The sequence below is a fragment of the Rhynchophorus ferrugineus genome, unplaced genomic scaffold (genome assembly GCF_030347505.1).
Source record: "Rhynchophorus ferrugineus isolate W39M unplaced genomic scaffold, kcgeb_rfMv2 rfM1, whole genome shotgun sequence".
Lineage (NCBI taxonomy): Eukaryota > Metazoa > Arthropoda > Insecta > Coleoptera > Curculionidae > Rhynchophorus > Rhynchophorus ferrugineus.
Window position 1 is genome coordinate 87,925,420 of NW_027472580.1, and position 17,639 is coordinate 87,943,058.

Sequence of the window (17,639 nt, forward strand, 5' to 3'; positions counted from 1 at the left end):
TTTTAATAGATGTATTTACATATATTACACATTAATAAATAAAATTGTTTATTTTTTGTATGACTAGCAATAGAAATCTTGATGTTCTCGTAATAATCCACGTGGACCTTCAGTATATTCACATAATCCAAATTTCTTCAATAAAATACATTTTGTTTTGGGATTTCCCCATTTCCCTTCGAAACTCATCCAGGGCTGTATCATAGTTCTCCCAAAGTGGTGAAATTGTACTGAATTCCATGTTTTCCAGGGAGTGCCATAATCGGTCTTATCTCGAATTCTGGGTACTCGAATAAATTCGTGCTCACCCGGGGCAGACCAAACTCCATGAGACCCTTTAGCTGCAAATAAAACTGGATGTCCACCTGTTTTAAAGATCTAGTTATTTAAATATGAATATGTGTATGTTGAGTGGCCTACCTTGCAATCTTATATATGCCGGATACGTAGGAACTTGGGCTACACTTTTTCTAGGCATTTTTGATTCAAATTTAAAAACATTATTGTCGCGCTCGTATGTGTAGTATACGCCTGCGTCATGCACAGCTAGGAACAATTTATCAGGATATGATTTTCCAGAAAATATATAACTCACATGCTCCCAATCTCCGATGTGATTACCCAATTTGCGATAATGGCCAAAACATTTACTAAAAATTAACGGGGCAGGTACTTTACCTGAAATAAAAGCAGTAAAACCAACAATACACTTTATTTTTTATATTACCTAAAAAACAAATTTCCTTTCCTTCGTTATATGGATAAAACATCCAATATGTTACTTGAAAAGAAGGAAGCAGTTCTGATTCCTCAGAATAGGACAAGTTTTTGGTTAAATCTGTCATGCTGATAGGTTTACAGTACGTTATTACTGCATAAACAGGAACTGTAGGGTGTATTTTTGGATTTCTGCCGTATAAAAACGAGGAAGCATTCCCTTTAAGATAATCTGAAACATAAATTAAGTGATAGAAGAGTAAGATACGTGATTTATTTATTATTGTTATTATTTGTACTTTACCAACATTATTCAAGAACTTAATAAGTAAAAAATGTTATTTTGTTAGTATTTTTTTGACATTGACATTGACATTTTAATATGGGACAGATATTAATATACTAAAGGATAATTTTGTTTGCAGCATGTAATGTTATCTGTTGAATTTAATTTTACGTTACCTAAAGGTTTCTTGGGAACAAGATATGTCTTCTTGAAATTACTGTGGTAATACATCGCCAAATATTTCCCATGATTTAGAACTTTTCCAGCTTCATTTACTATATTCATGTGGTTCAAGAACTCTTCGACGCTAAGAGGCATAAACTTTTCTTCTTCCGATAGCCAAACTAAGGGGGCCCATTGTTTTACTAATGCTTCCACTAAAAATGTACCAATGTAAAAGTTTTATGTAACGAGCTGAAATAAATAATGCATATTATTACGTTACTTATGAAATAATTCTATGGTAACTAGATATTATAGGTAAAATTATTTTGTTATTATTTTTTTAATAATAGACGCCGGATCAAGTAGATGCAAATAGAACAAGTCAAATAGTACGAAATTAACATTGGAATTTTATAACGGTTTTATTTGAAGAAAATCTCAATGTGATTTAATATGTTTTAAAACTTCTGGCTTAAATTATACTATATAAGTATTTTTAGTATAAAATTCTTCAAATAATATTAGAGAAGTATTTTTCTATATTTTTATTATTTTTATTATTCAATATTTTTTAAATGTATATTTCTTGTTCTATAACATATTATTGTTTACAATTGTCATTAAATATAACAGTTACATTCGTATAAAGTATATGTCGTATTAAATATAAAACATGTGCATTTAAATATTTAATATATCTTCAGTTGGATTAATTTTTGGCTTGTAAATCTAGTAATACTTTACACAATTTTCATTTGAATAGTTTCTATTATTGTTGTCAGTCAAATGTGACATCATTACGAAGGAAAACTATAGTGATAAAAATTGATAATATCAACAAACTTTCGCTAAATTTCACCGAGCGTATATAGCGTTTCTGTTTGATTATATATTTAAAGCTACTTGATGCAATTGTTATTAATGTATGTTTGTGATTGTTTCGAATTAACCACTGTTTATATAAGACCGTTTTCATTAAGTGTAGCAAGGTAGAACGTACTAGAATTAGATTCAACCTTGGCCAAGGTAAGTATTATGTTGATTAGAGAGTTTCATTGATGTCACTATATAATATACGGACTGTCATTGAGAAGACGTGATTATTATACCGCTGTGTAAATTTTGGTTCTTATAGGTGGACTCTAATAGGTTTTGTTAAACGGCGAGGTATAAATGATAGAAGTTGATTAAGGATGGTTTTGCATTTGAATGTATCAATTAATCTATATAATGTCTGTTTGTTTTTGTGTTGTTATGTAATACCTACGCTTCGAGCTAAGTATTTAGGTCATACGCATTCGCTAATTAATGACCTAAGATCGAAAATTAATGTTAAATCGTATTGCAGAATATTTGATTTATGTTTTTTAGTGAGGTAATGTGTTAATTGTTTGGTATACTGAGTTGACAAGAAAGTAATTTCGGTTTTGTGGTAGGGTAGAAGAGAAACAGGTACCAATCATATTATTTATAGGAGACTTGCTAAATAGGTCATATATGCGTAATATATTATTATCACCATATTATTATAAAAATAAATTTGATAAAGTGTTTTCTAGAGTGACATGTTGTACTCTGTTGTTTGAACCAATTTTGATCTTAATTCTCATGTTTTAACCAAATACTAGCGTTTAGTTAAAAAAATCAGTTAACATATATTTGGTAGCACGGTTTGTTGTAATATTTGTGACGTGGGAAAGGATTTATGACATGAGAGAATATAAAACATAGTGTTTTATCGAATATTTGGTGAAACCAGGCCAATATAAGAAAGGCACCGAGGAAACACAAATCACTTAGCTAGCAAACAGGCAAGAGGAAGTGTGTAAGAAATTAGACTTGGTAGAGACCCCTATAACCATAAACTTCCAGGAGAAGTTCCTAGCTGGAAGAGTCTTCCCTCCCCGAAATTCTGAATTAATTAGGATGCTGACAAGGGCTTCTTGAACCAGCTTTCTCAGCCTCCACCAAGAACCAGATGGACCTTGGAGATTCAACAATAAAACACGATGCATCGACAGTGAGAATCAAAATTAACAAAAGAACAGTCAGAATTTTTTCCATTTAATATTTATTTTATATTATTCATATAGATAAACAAGCTCGAGTTTTTGCATTAATTTACGCAAAGAGGAAAAATAAATTGTTGAAAATATTTCATTTATTTATAGCATTGTTTTCTCTCGTCAACTAATCAACAACAACAACAGTCTTTCAATCAAAATATTAATAATAATTTAAGGTAATACAGTTTTCTGCAACTTTCTTCCTTTTTTTTGGAAATATGGTTACAGTGTTGAAATCGATATCTATCTATTTTTTTGCATTTTTCAGTCTTTCTGAACCGTGTACCAGTGAAGTCATCCTGTACAGATCTGAATAAGTATAATCAGAAGGCTTTAGTCTGGTTAGTAAAGGTGGTTAGTGCGTGTATTCATCTAAACTTTTGCTACGTGTGGCCGAAGATGATAATTTTGTGTCTGTTATTCGCTAATGCTGGTCTTTGCAATAATACGTTGCTTAGTCGACGTCGATATACATTTACCCACCATATCATCCCACCATATGCACAGAAATACTTTATAACCATGAATATTCCGCTATGAACTTGATGTTGATGCTTTTCTGGATTAACTAATAATATTAACGTTTTGCCCTTAGGAATGTAGTAGTAGGTCCACTTGATAGTGTAGACTACAATACGTCACAGAAAACTCTTCCTTTTTGCTTGCCAAACAATGAAACCTTGATGTTGAAACGGTTTAAAATATCATCTTCAGTGAATTCGTCTTGTATCCATTTTCTATCGTTTTGGAACTTTACTATCCTATGTAAATACCTGGAAACAATTCATTCATCAACTGCTAAGCTGCTTGAAAGTCCTCAGTGTTTAAGCTTGGCTTTCATCAAATAAATTTTGCAATTTGCTGTCTTTGAACTTTTCTTGTCCTCCGAGCATTTTTGTCATTGATATCAGCATCCAAATGCTATAAAATTGGGATGTGGCGGAGCAGTATCACCATAAGTTAGTTACCTAAAAGGGTTTGGTGGGACTTGGCATTTCCATCAAACATCCATCCGTTCATCCTGTCGTGGCTTTTGTGGTTATCGTCATCTTAATTTCCAATTTATCTGCATCAGTTTTTTTGTATTAAATATTCTCATCTCTTTCATTCATTTTATTTCCGTATCGCAATAATACTAAAGGGAAAACTGTTTATAGTCTGTTCAAAGTTATTTTGTACATACGTCATTTAAATTTGTGTCATCAAGATATCGCAATGTTGTCGCATCAACTCAGAGTTTTAGTTCAGTTTGGCTTTGACGTACAACACAATTCTAATCTAAATAAAAGAATTGAACAAAAATTAATTATTAAATATAATTTATTTTCACATTATAGTACATCTAAAAATTACAGTTAATTATACAGCCAACAATCGGACGACTTTTCGTTTACGCATTCGCGCTTTACAGGCTCATTCGTTTACATATTTGAAGTATTGTGTCTCCTTTTAACTAGAATACAATGAGAAAACAAATTCTGATTCTAAAACGAATTTTGAAATTGCGGTAGGCAATACATTAAGCATCTTGATGAGGTATGTACAAAAAATTTTGTATAGACTATATATAGATAAATGTCATATTCATCGAATTTAACAGTTAGGTTAGGTTATTTCCATTGATACTTCAAATTTTTATCAATAGATATCGCTGTGTTTCTGAAAGATGTCTGTTATTGTCCAGTAAGTTCCATTCAGGTATTGTCCATCGTATTAGTAATTATCTTATCTTTTTTAAAAATATATTTGATGAAGGTAAAAGTTTCTGTTCCCTTTTTGTTGAACATTTTGCATCATTTCTCTAACAATATAAAAGTATAGTATTCAATATATTGCAGAAAAAATCTTTTTAATTAAAGTGCTATAGGTTTTTCTACAACTTCCAGATACATAATAGTACCTTAACAGCTTGAATATTCTTACGAGGGGCCCATTTTGATGGTGTGCAAGGTTATAAAATTTGAATAAACATTTATTTTTTAATATAACAATAGATGCTATTGTGAGATTTGAAACAAGATGCTCTTAACTGTATATTTATGTATATTTGATTTGTTACAGTTTAAGCCAAATTATGATAAATAGCGAGAGTTCACAGTTTTTATTATTTATAAGATATAAATATTCTACATTAAAAAGTCTTTTTAGTGCCGTGATTCTTAGTTCTAAGGAATTGTATTAGCTGTATTTAGTATTGCATCTTTTAAAATCATTACAAATTTTAGTATCTTACTTGGTTTGATTCCAATCAACATTGAATGAAAATTCAGATTGTGAATAATAATTCTGAGTAAATCTTAATTATAGCTCTTACCTTTTCCTTGATACCATTGTTCCTCAGAAGCACTTAAAAAACTTGCAAACAAACCGACGACAAGGATTTCTTTAATCAGCATGACTTGGACCGCCACCAAACATTCTTTTGTTTTTGTTTTGTCCAGCGACGATCGACTCAACCGAACTAGGATTTACCATCACCACCCTGTCGGCGTCAGACCGCTAATCACCTCATCAACAAACGGTCGAGGAATACGGTATTCGCTTGCGGTCCCTCTTTTCTTTTTCTCGCTCACATAGTGGAACAGAGAAAGTCTGATTGATGCGGTGACCGAATTAAATGCATTAAACTAATCAAGTCGGCGCTGGTTTACCGTGGTTAGGACTGCGTCCGTTCTTGTAAGCTTGCGGAATATTGTTGCCAGATCTGTTGGGCTATTAGGTCAAAAATAGATAATCAAATACTGTTCGGAATCATTAACAGGTTCTTATTTTTGGTCAGCTGTCAGTAGACACGGTACCTACTTTGAACAGAGCTTTCTCGTAGTCAGATGATCATGCAATATAAAACCAACACGCTCTTTTGAAATCTTTACGATGTTAACTCAAGCAACTTCACTTTTCGAGCATTCAAGACGATTTTGTGGATTTTTTGTGTTTTCTGGCACCGCCTCATTTGGACGTCCACTGCGTTCTGCATTATCGGCGTCACTTCGACTACGTTTGAAGTCAGCTACCCAACGTTTTATTGTTATTTCTGATGAAGCGGAGACCTTATAACACTTTTCAAGCCATTGCTTCTTCCTTTGAACGGTATGTTTTCCCATCAAGAAGCAGTGTAAAATTAAAATACGAAATTGTTTTTGATCCATTGTTTTGAAAATAATAAATGTACTGTCACCAATAGCACAATAACTCACAAATTGTACTAAATAAGTTATTACTTTAAAATAAAAGAGAATGGACTTGGAATATTATTTTATTTATACCCCATTATTGGTACATTTTTAATCTAATATACGTTCACTAGATCCAATATACGTTATTGAACCGTTCCATTTTTTTTGGCATCTTTTCTTCATCTCTTTATTGTCCTGGTGAAATTATTCATCTTGCTTTTCACTCGCATCTCTCAAACTTTTCGGAAAGTAGTCGAGGTGAGTCTGAAGAAGAAGTCTTAACATTAAAAAAAGCAATCTTCCTTTCTTTTTGAGGATCCGTCATAGTCGTGATGGATTGTGGTTAATTGGTCAATACCTTCTTCGGTGAGTCTGATGGAATTTATCCCAACCGAAAGGTGTTATTGTAAAGTGTGTATTGCTTTCCATATATCTAAATAGTTGTTTCCTTTATGTCTTTCTCAACCTGCTTATCTACTGTAGTAATTCTTTGCCACGTCCCATAACAATTCGATTTTATTGAGTATGCCACTGCATCATCACTATAGAAGTTGCATTGGACTTCTTCGTAGGTTCTCTTTATACTATTTAAATCCTATGTTTCCTGATAGTGTTCGAAGTGATTATATTATTATTATTAATATATTTATATTACTCAAAAAGCTGTATATTACGGACACTGTAAAACAAAAATGTATCCAAATTGGGTAATAGCAAACTTTCCAAACTAACAGTTTCCTCTGAAATAATTGTATTAAATTATGTTTATACAGAAAAAGCTAGTCACCGTTTTTATACATTACATTAATTTAATATTGTTTAGGTTTTTTTATATGGTTCGGTGAATGGAGGTAGGACGAAATGAAACAGTGGTTGTTTACATGGTGCGGCCGTTATTTATTGGAGTTCTATACAAAGTGGAAAAAACAAATAGATTAAAAATGGCTGGCACCGGAGTTACCTTGCTTGGGCAGTCGATGGTGGCACGTCTGAACTGAACTGTGGTCATTATTTTTCTTGTTCCAGAATGACCAGCTAGAACCAAATGGTCTTTTGCTGATGTCGCTTTAGGTTTGGTTTGGTGGAGTGTTTTGCGGGTGACAGAGACCCTGGGTTACGACTGGGATTGTCGTGGTTGGTTTGTGGATGGGTAGGGATTTGATCAAGATGTTCTCGTGTTCTAAAGCGCCTAGGGAGAACCTTACAGTGAGCATGTTCGCGAAATTCTTCACGAAGTGTTCAAGTTCCTCATAAGCCATGGGTCATTGAGTAACGCGTGAACTTCTTTTGGATTGGAACACTTGAAGTAGTGTAAGTTGTCTCTCAAAGACGTACCTGTTCCACGCCATTGCCTTTGCTGTGCTGTATTTTGGCTGACCATTGGAATCTGGGGTTAAACTGGAGACCGAGGTATGATACCTTCTGGAGCCAGGGGATAAAAACTTTATCGATTTGGAGGCGCTAGGCGCGGAACTCCTTTTCGCGATCGAACAGAATAGCCTGAGTTTTGCTCGGGTTAATCTGCAGCCGCAGGTTCAGTTGGGCTTGGAGTCTGTCCCGAATAGCGTCGAGATTGTAGCCGGTTGTAAAGGAAGCTGTTTCATCTGCATGAGCCATGTACAGGTTGAAGTCCTGCGAAGATTTATTTTCGAGAGGAGACTGCGTCACCGATTCTCACTTGAAAGGAAATACCGTCCAAGTGTGAATCTATCAGGGAGATTAGATCATTCGGTAGATTAAACTTTTTAGCTTTGAAAATTAAATTATCATGCCAAATTTGGTCGAAAGCTTTGGAAATATCTAAAAGGATGGCTCCAGTTTTTCTAGCTACAGCTCCTCCTTTTGTTAATGCCTGGTGGATTGTTGCTGCAACGCGATCAGCTTGATGAAGGCTTGAGTGTTTGGCATGGAAACCGAATTGTTTGTTCGAGATTATGTTGTGTGCGACAGTGAAACTATTTAAAACGCGTTTTATCGGTTTTTCTGCAAGTTTGGACGATGGTCAGACACTGAATGATCGAAAGTACCCTTCAATGCTCTCCCAGATAAACGTCTCGGTCGTCTGCTGGCATCCCGCCCGTGTTGAACATCTGGGATTATATTTCTGGGTATTTTGTAGACAGTTATTCCACGATGTAAAATTCGACAAGCCTGAAGGTCGCTTGTCACTTGAATGTCACTTGTCACACACTTGAATAAAGCTAACATTAAGATATGTTGACGTACCTCTCTAACGCATTTCTCCATTCGTGGTCGATGTTATTAATCTGTTTCTGACGAACTATTTATTTGGCTTTGATATTTTCAACCAGAGTAATAAAAAATATTAAGCAACCATTTGAATTGTATCAAAATAAAGCGCAAATACAGCATTTGCCCGTTTATAACCCCTTATCATCACTAATGTTTCGAAGAATTTTGCGCGCTGATTGGGATACATGTTGGAATGTATCAGACAGGATTGTATCTCTCTTTAACTGGAATAAAATGAGAGGGAAAGTATTGTGTGATTTTAAAGCGAATTTATAAATTTCGATAGGCAATAGATTTGACTCGGGATGACGTGAGTTCACTGTTATTTTGAATACACTATAGATATAAACCGTATGTTTTATACCGTTGCTTGGTAGATTTGGTTTGCATTGGTATAAAATTATTTGACCATTTACTCTTTATGTAATTCGTACAACCCAATATTAAACAAAATATTATAATTTCGACTTTGGGAACTATTACAATAAAACCCCAAAATGCTACTGCAAAAACACTAAATCTGGCAACGCTATTGGTATATCAACGACTGCGGTAATAAATGAACGTAACTTGCGGATATATTGGGCCACCAAACGATAGATGGTGTTACTTATACCTATATATAAAAAAAAATCCGTGAAAGTTGTGTATCGATTTTAATTGTAAAGAGGCTTTGTACATACACTGTTTTTTTTTCTGTATATTAAATGTAATTATTTACATGACTAAGAAGGAGCTATTAGGGATATTTATGGAAGGTCATACTAATTTTAAAATTCTGTAAACAAAAAAATTGAAGCCCGAAATAATAAATTTAACCTTTCGTCCTCTATGGCGTCTAACACACTCAGGGTCGGTTATTTTGCTATGGGATGAATAGAAAGTAACCTCTATTTTGACGAAGTCCTAACCTCAAATGTCAATGTCAAATTATTATAAAATATTAGCGAAATGATGTTAAAGCTTACAATTATGTTGAAATAGATTTCTTAGTGATGATAAATATTTTAAAAGTTTCATTATACATATTTAATATCTAGTTTTCTGACTTGTATTGTAGCCAGGGAAGAAACACTGGGAAAAGTTAAGAATGTCTTGTTTATAGTAACTTATTATAACTATGTTTATTTATATCAACTTATTATAACTATATATTTATTTGTATACTATGTATTAACTACAACCATGAATGTGTATTGAAAAACGTATATGGTATAGCTTTGTTATTGTTTCTGATTATTTTACCGGTTTGTATTATAGAAATATTCGATTATATTTTAGTATAGTAGGTTGCATTTAACAAATAAGAATTATTTTATTTAAATAAATTAACGTTAGGATGATATCTTGATACGTTATATCATATATATTATTGTTTAACATCGCAAAATAATGGATTATTTTACTAGTTTATTTACTTAAATTAACATAGTCGATGAAGGAACATAAATTATATGGTCGTGGTTGATAGGGATGATGTTATTATAAATAAAATGGTGAATATTGCCAAGTATAAAAGTCTAAAATCTCAACTTTATAGAAGTATTTGAAAAATAACTGCTGTGCTCTTTTTACGGCAAAATCGAGGAGTTAAAGAGACGGCTTAAGGATCTACAAACAATATAATAAAATAATCATGAGATAATCTTTTGTCTATAAAATGAAGTTCGTCTTGTCTGTCTACAAATTGTATTATTTTATTTTATATTAATGTATTTTTATTGACATCTTTGTTGAAAAGATTATCTCGGTTAAGGAGCCTTAAGCCAACATTTTAATTATAAGTATCTTAACCATTATACATTTATTTGGAGTAAATGAACCCCTTCAAAATAATTAGGTTTTTAATTGATGGTACTTTACAAACAAATTTTTAAGGGATAACAAAAATTTTTCATATAGAATAATCACATTTACCTTCTATATAATTTTGCTATTACCCAATTTGGATACATTTTTGTTTTACAGTGTCCGTAATATACAGTTCTTTGAGTAATATAAATATAATAATAATAATATAATCACTTCGAACACTATCAGGAAACATAGGATTTAAATAGTATAAAGATAACCTACGAAGAAGTCCAATGCAACTTCTATAGTGATGATGCAGTGGCATACTCAATAAAATCGAATTGTTATGGGACGTGGCAAAGAATTACTACAGTAGATAAGCAGGTTGAGAAAGACATAAAGGAAAGAACTATTTAAATATATGGAAAGCAATACACACTTTACAATAACACCTTTCGGTTGGAATAAATTCCATCAGGCTCACAGAAGAAAGTATCACCCAATTTGGATACATTTTTGTTTTACAGTGTCGGTAATATATTCATGATTTCTTCTATATAAATAATTGTATACGTACCAGGTAAAAGGAATGTTAAGTCACGCACACATCCTCAACCTGGCTAACTTGGGCTGTTTCTTCCAAGGTAAACGACATCTGGTTCTTCAATTTCCGCACATACACTGGATACACAACACTTTTGAGAATGAAGATACATTATCATCAAATAATAGTGAATATAATTAAGGCACAAACATTCTGATCGTACTCAACGCCAAACACAAATGGCATCATAAACAAACCGTAGAAACAAACAATGGGGTTATGGAAGTTAGCCAATCAAATGCCTTTGTTAGGAAATTCAAATTAACCAATCAAAAAAGTGGTCTCAGAGCCAGCGTTAATTGGACGATGCAAAACATTTCCTTGGTTTCACTTATTTAAGTTCATATTTTACTCCATATATACTCTATAAACCGAACTCAAAATAAAATATAAACAGCTATATTGGATCCTTAAAGGAAAATTCAAAATGTCAATTCACAAGGAGATATTGATCAACAATCAGATGTTTAAACCAATATGGCTGTACCCAGGATTGCAATGTAAAGAAAATTCAAGTATTTCAGAACAAGGTATTGCGTAACAGAATGGATGTACTTTGGTAGATATGCATTGAAGATATGCATCGTGATCTGGAAATTCCCATAATTGTGAATGAAGGTGTGTGAGGTGTGAGAACGGAATTATAGAGTGTCGCTGGATATAGTGTGTAAATTGAAATTATAATTATTAGCAGTAAATTAATGTTTGGTCCAGGAGACTAGTTTTAATATTAAGTATATATTAACGAATGTCGAAAGCAAAGTATTTTGAAATAGTGAAATATGAACACAACAAATCACACCTAATTTTCTTTATACCTGAAAATAATCAAAAAATCAAATTATAATAAAACCATTTTTAAATAATGTCGAATTTCATTTGTTATGTTGAAATACAGAAAAGTTCCCTGGAATTGTTTGATATTTTTATTGTGAAACGAAACGTATTCGTATGTTATTTAATTTAAAAATCTCTGATGCAAGTTTACACTGTTAATTATTCAAAAAATCTGCCTGGTAAAACGAAAAAACCTTCGGGTTTTGCAATCTGTACCAATTATAGTGTTAAGTAATTTTATGTCAGCTGTGACCTAGAGGTATTTTCATTATCACGGTCACAATAACAGTTTCTCAACTTTTACCTAATTAATACCAGTTTGTAGTTAGTACATACAGACTCTTTCACAGTTGTTGTCTTAAGAATGTGAATTTTATTGCAAAATAATTCGAAAGGCGTGTTTAGGCAATTTTACTTGATTGTCTACTAAAATGTGAATATAATTTTGATCATTTTATGTTGTTTTTAATTTACGTTTAATCTTTTTTTCCTTTATTTCTATTATAGGTCTTTTATACTTGTTGGTGTAACAGGTCAATTGAAAAGTCCCCGGCCTACCATAGTAAAACATATTTCTTTGGAAAAATTAGTTTTTTTTATTTAACATAATTCCCTTCAAGGGTAATACACTGATTATAGCGACCCTTCAACTTTTGGATACCATTTTTGTAGTACGATTTGTCCTCTGCTTCAAAATAGGCCTCAGTTTCGGCGATCACCTCTTCATTCCACGAAAATTTCTTCCCAGCGAGCATTCTTTTGAGATCTGAGTACAGAAAATAGTCGTGTGGGGCCAGATCTGGAGAATACGGTGGATGAGGAAGCAATTCGAAGCCCAATTCATGAATCGTTGCCATCGTATTCACTGACTTGTGATACGGTGCATTGTCTTGGTGAAGCAGCATATTCTTTTTCTTCAAATGCGGCCCTCTTGCGGCGATTTCGTTCTTCAAACGGTCCAATAACGCTATGTAATATTCGCTGTTGGTGATCCTTACTTTTTCAAGGTAGCAATGAAAATTATTCCATCGAGCATCTCAAAATACAGACGCCATAAACTTGCCAGCCGACAGTTGCATTTTTACACGCTTTAGAGTGGGTTATCGTGTGTAACTCGTCGTTGTTTTTGGTCAAAAGTGAGCTCGCGCGTCACCCTGTTTGCACTGAGCTTCCTCATACCTAAATATTGTGAACTATATAATGTACACGTTCAGTTGATATCTTTAGAGTGTCTGCTATTTCAGTCAATTAGAATGCAACAACCTCTTTTGGCCGTCCACCGCGTTCATCGTCTTCGGTGCTCATTTCATCTCGTTTAAACTCAGACTACCAATCCTTGATGGTTGATTTTCCTGGGGCAGTGTCCGGAAACTCGGCATTAAGCCAAGTTTTCTGTATTTTTCTGTATACAGCTTCAACTGTATTTTTCCCATTCAGAAAGCTATATTTTATCAACACGCGAAATTCTTTTTTGTCCATTTTTTTCACAATAACAAAAGTTGCTTCACTAAAAATGCTATAAATCACAAACTAATGATCTGACAGCTGTCAAATTTATACAAGCATCTTTTGAGGGTTAGGGCTAACTAAAACACATGGGGATTTAATACTAGTAGCTCCATTTGTGTGCCAGGCAGGAGACTTTTTAACTGACATGTTATTTGAATATTTAACATTAAATGTTCCTAGAGAGAACTATTTAAGCGACTTCAAAAAAGGTGGAAGTTCTATGTTTTTTTGTATATTTTCTTTAATGTATATTTGCCGATTTCTCCGTCAATTATGGACCAATTTTAAATTTATTTTTTTATTCGAAAGAATCCACTTCCGAGGTGGTCCCATTGGAACCAAGTTATGATCTGAAATGGGGAAGGGGGAAATAGAGGGAAAACTTCAAATTTCAAAGGCACGTACAATGTTTTTACACATATTTTTTATCTATTTTATCTAAAATAACTTGATATCGGTGTATAATGTTATTGCTGAACTGATGTGATGAAAAATCGGAAGTAGTTCAGTGTAAAAGTCAGTCAGTTTGCTTTTTAAGCAATAACCATATAATATGAGATGTCGTAGAAAAATTACAGGCAACTATCTTTATGGTGTAATGGTTAGAATTCTGAGCTCACATGCAAAAGTCGATGATTCAATTCCCAACAGGGCAGCAACTTTTTTTGTTCTGGTTTGATTGGAACATTTGTTAAATCACCTATCTAGGTAGCGGACCCCGGAGCCTGAAACGTTCCTTATTTTCAATCATTGTTTTTATTCTTATTTTTCCTCATTCGGGCTGTACTTTCGATTGTGCTATCCATTGTAATACTTATTAAAATAACTGTGTAATTTATTCAGTAAATATCTAACACTAAAAAGAGAAAAATTAACAAAAAATTCAATCGACTTCAAAAAATAATTAAGGAACTCTCTAAAAAGTAAAAAATAATTAAATTTACATTTTTAATATTAAAAAAAACGATTTAAAATAAAATATGTAGATAACAATCGTTGTAATAACTAAATAAATATAAATAGAAGCTTTATTTAATCTATCTATGTTATTACACGTATTTTATATTTTACTATATACACACACTTTAGCTTAATACCCACCTAAACCTATTTATCTATGTATAATATTATTTTAATTTCTACCAACCAATAATAATATAATTTTGTGACATATACACAAAATTACATCACGAGCTAAACAAATCTGTCTAACTTGTTATCTCTTGGTTGATTGATTTGCGTGTATTTTGTTTTATTGAAACTGACTTATTTGTAGCACATATTACACAATCATTTTAGACCTAAAAATTATTCCTTAAGATAAGCCGTTGCCGTATCTCCATCCTCATTTTCCTCAAAAAGAGAAGTAAAATTTTCGCTAAACCGATTAATATAAATATATTTCTTTTAAACAAATTCATTGCGACACTATAAGAAAGTTTATTGAACTTTATTAAAGAATACCACGATTAAAAAAAAAAGTTAAAATTGTCCTATGTGATTGTGTCTTTTGCAATAATGACGAAAGGAAGCTGTATCTTATCGTAAATGTTACCGCACCAGGAAGTATTGCAAGTATAAAAAAGTGATATGAATTGCATCTTAAGTTTTATATTTTTAGTGTTAGTTGGTCGATTGAACCGACAATGTTAAAATTAGTGTTGCTTATATTCTATGTTGGTGTAACTAATGTGCTTTGTTTTCGACCAAATTGTGTAAAAGAAAATCAGCACAAGTACTACGCATTTTCTGTGGAAGCCTGTTCTCTTTATTTTAGGGAATTATGTATACCTGTTTCTTCGGGCCGGTTCGAAACTATAGGACACCCAACGATAGTTAAAATTGGCGTAAATACGATTCTACCGACTTGTGCTTTTTACAATATCGATAGTTTAGAGTACATATATGGCGTGAAGAGTGAAATAAAAGTTTTAGCAAAAGGAGCTTTCATAAATTTGCCGAGTTTAAGAAGCATCGATTTGTCCAACAACAAAATTACTGAAGTGCATGATAAAATATTTCAAAATGTTTTTGTCGAAAAGTTGAATTTGAGCTGGAATAGTATATTGTTTATTGATCCAGATGCGTTCAAGGAAGTTCATAATTTAAAAGAGCTGGATATTAGTTGGAATTCACTGGTGACTGTCCCGATAAACCAATTATCGACGTCAATTTCTAGCCTAAATCTGGCTCATAATCAATTGACAAGGATCGCTATAAATTCGAGGGGGTTCAAAAATTTAACTAACGTAGATCTAAGTCATAATAAAATTGAAAGAATAGCAATTTCATTTGATTATCAAATTGATATTTTCGACCTGACAAATAATGAATTATCTGACATAGATTATGCAGAGATAAGCTCAGTTAGCACATTTCGTATTGGTTCAAATAGGTTTCGGACGGTACCTATATATTTAGAGGACATAAATGCTAAGTATCTCAATATTTATCCGAACCCTTGGAATTGTGAAGCGTTAAATAAATTATGGTTTTATATGAGATCTCTGAACTATGATATCGAGACAATGGAAAAGCTAGTAGTTTGTAATGAAAACAATGTTACTGGTATGTTTCTTAGAGAAAATCTACAATTTTTGTCTTGTAATAACAACGGCGAATGTCCAATCCATCACGTTTGCAAATCGGGTCAGTGTTTGGATCCATGTCAATTTTTCTGTCACGAAACTAGTGTTTGCGAATTCAATAATCGCGAATTTAAGTGTACTTGCCCTGAAGGAACGAAGACCAATCCCATGGATTTAACTGGTTCATGCAACAAAGTGGAATGTTATGTCAGTATGGATTGTACGATGAGTAAAGAGTGCATAGAAAATAGTTGTATGATTGTAAAAAGTACTGGCCTTACTTTCTATCCCACTGATGAGTCTGATCCATTTATGTACCCTCCAAAACTATGGTGGCTAGAAGAGATTCCTAATCCTCTTATGAAATTGGAGGAAAAACTACTGCCTGATGTCGTAATAGCGATAAATTGATCGTTTCAACTTACAAATTCTAAATGTGTATGCTTTTATTAATCTGTTTAAGAATATGTTACAATAATAATGTAATCTTTTATCTACTATATGTAAATATAATAATAAAAACATTTTTTGTATAAAAGATTATAAGCATTACCCAGAACTACTTATTATTTCGTTTACTGTGAGCATATGTTTAGGCATTCAACAATTAATGCAATGCTAAAAAGATAATATTGAAATAATATATGTTTAAGTATAGTTTAAAATCTAAGTAGAAGAAGATATATGAACACTGATCTACAAAACATCTTCTCCTGGTTATTTTCATATTGTTTTCTGATACTGCTTTGAGAAAGCCCTTTAAGTCAACTTCAAACATTTTTGATCTTTCAGGTCGTTCCTTGATACTGACATTAAAATGATTACTTTTAAATCGTTTAAATCAAAAGCAATAAATGGAATGTGTTTTAAAATTGTTACTCTTAGCGGTTCAGTCATGTTCTTATTATAACTAATATATACATGACGTGTAGAAAATCCCTTCATTAAGTGATTTCCTGTACAAATTATATTATTTTAAATCTTACTCTGAAGTCTACTAATTAGGTAGGTCTGTTAATTAGATTTGATGGTGTTTAACGTTTTAGTGTTTGCTAAAATCTATCACTTTCATGTCGCACATTTAGGTAATTAGCAAGAATATTGTGGTGTACTAACATTATTTCGAAGTTCGTAACACAAACACTTTGTATTACACTTCTAAAGGTTCAACACTTTATTTTGAACCAAAGAATGATCCCCGTAGCTGGATTCCACATGACCACTTAGGTTTACCTATTGATTTGTACAGTAATACCTTATTATATAATGATATTTTTATATCCAAGTTGTTTTCGTTTTGCAAGTATGTGCTTCTTTCAAGTTATGCCTCGATATAGATGCTGCAGAGATTAACTCATCACATAGATTTAACTGGATCATGCAACAAGGTGGAATGTTATGTCATCAATGTACAACTGGTAAAGAGTGCTTATAAATAGTTGTATGATGACAATGTTGTGTCCGATTCCGTTCGTTGTCTTCGACGGGAATCGAACCCGCGACCTTCGCGTGTGATCTGAACGCTCTAACTACTATACCATAGAAGCAGTTGCCTGCAATAATTCTACGGCTTCTCATATTATATGATTAGTGTTTAAAAAGCAAGCTGAACGGATTTTCACCGAACGGCTACCGGTCTTCCGT

The 17,639-nt window shown here is 32.6% G+C and overlaps 1 protein-coding gene across 3 annotated transcripts; it reads right to left on the reverse strand.

Moving 5' to 3' along the window:
- On the reverse strand, positions 1 to 5,858 carry LOC143201042 (uncharacterized). Of its 3 annotated transcripts, none has more exons than XM_076411891.1 (5): positions 5,549 to 5,858; positions 1,180 to 1,380; positions 728 to 949; positions 421 to 678; positions 1 to 365 (listed from the first exon to the last, which is right to left on the reverse strand). In XM_076411891.1, the coding sequence occupies exons 1-5, from the start codon at positions 5,628 to 5,630 to the stop codon at positions 64 to 66; spliced, it is 1,065 nt and encodes a 354-aa protein (XP_076268006.1). In that variant the 5' UTR covers positions 5,631 to 5,858; the 3' UTR covers positions 1 to 63. The 3 variants fall into 3 exon arrangements, with proteins under 3 accessions (XP_076268006.1, XP_076268019.1, XP_076268014.1); XM_076411904.1 differs by having other exon boundaries at positions 1,180 to 1,417; positions 5,549 to 5,691; XM_076411899.1 differs by lacking the exon at positions 5,549 to 5,858 and adding an exon at positions 4,008 to 4,114.
- Between the last annotated feature and the right edge of the window lie 11,781 nt (positions 5,859 to 17,639).

Excerpts from the sequence above, each read along its gene's own strand:
- LOC143201042 (XM_076411891.1), bottom strand. The coding sequence starts at position 5,630 with ATGCTGATTAAAGAAATCCTTGTCGTCGGTTTGTTTGCAAGTTTTTTA. Across the intron at positions 950-1,179 it reads TGTTCCCAAGAAACCTTTAG|ATTATCTTAAAGGGAATGCT; the intron begins GTAACGTAAAAT and ends TTTATGTTTCAG. Across the intron at positions 366-420 it reads GGCATATATAAGATTGCAAG|GTGGACATCCAGTTTTATTT; the intron begins GTAGGCCACTCA and ends TCTTTAAAACAG.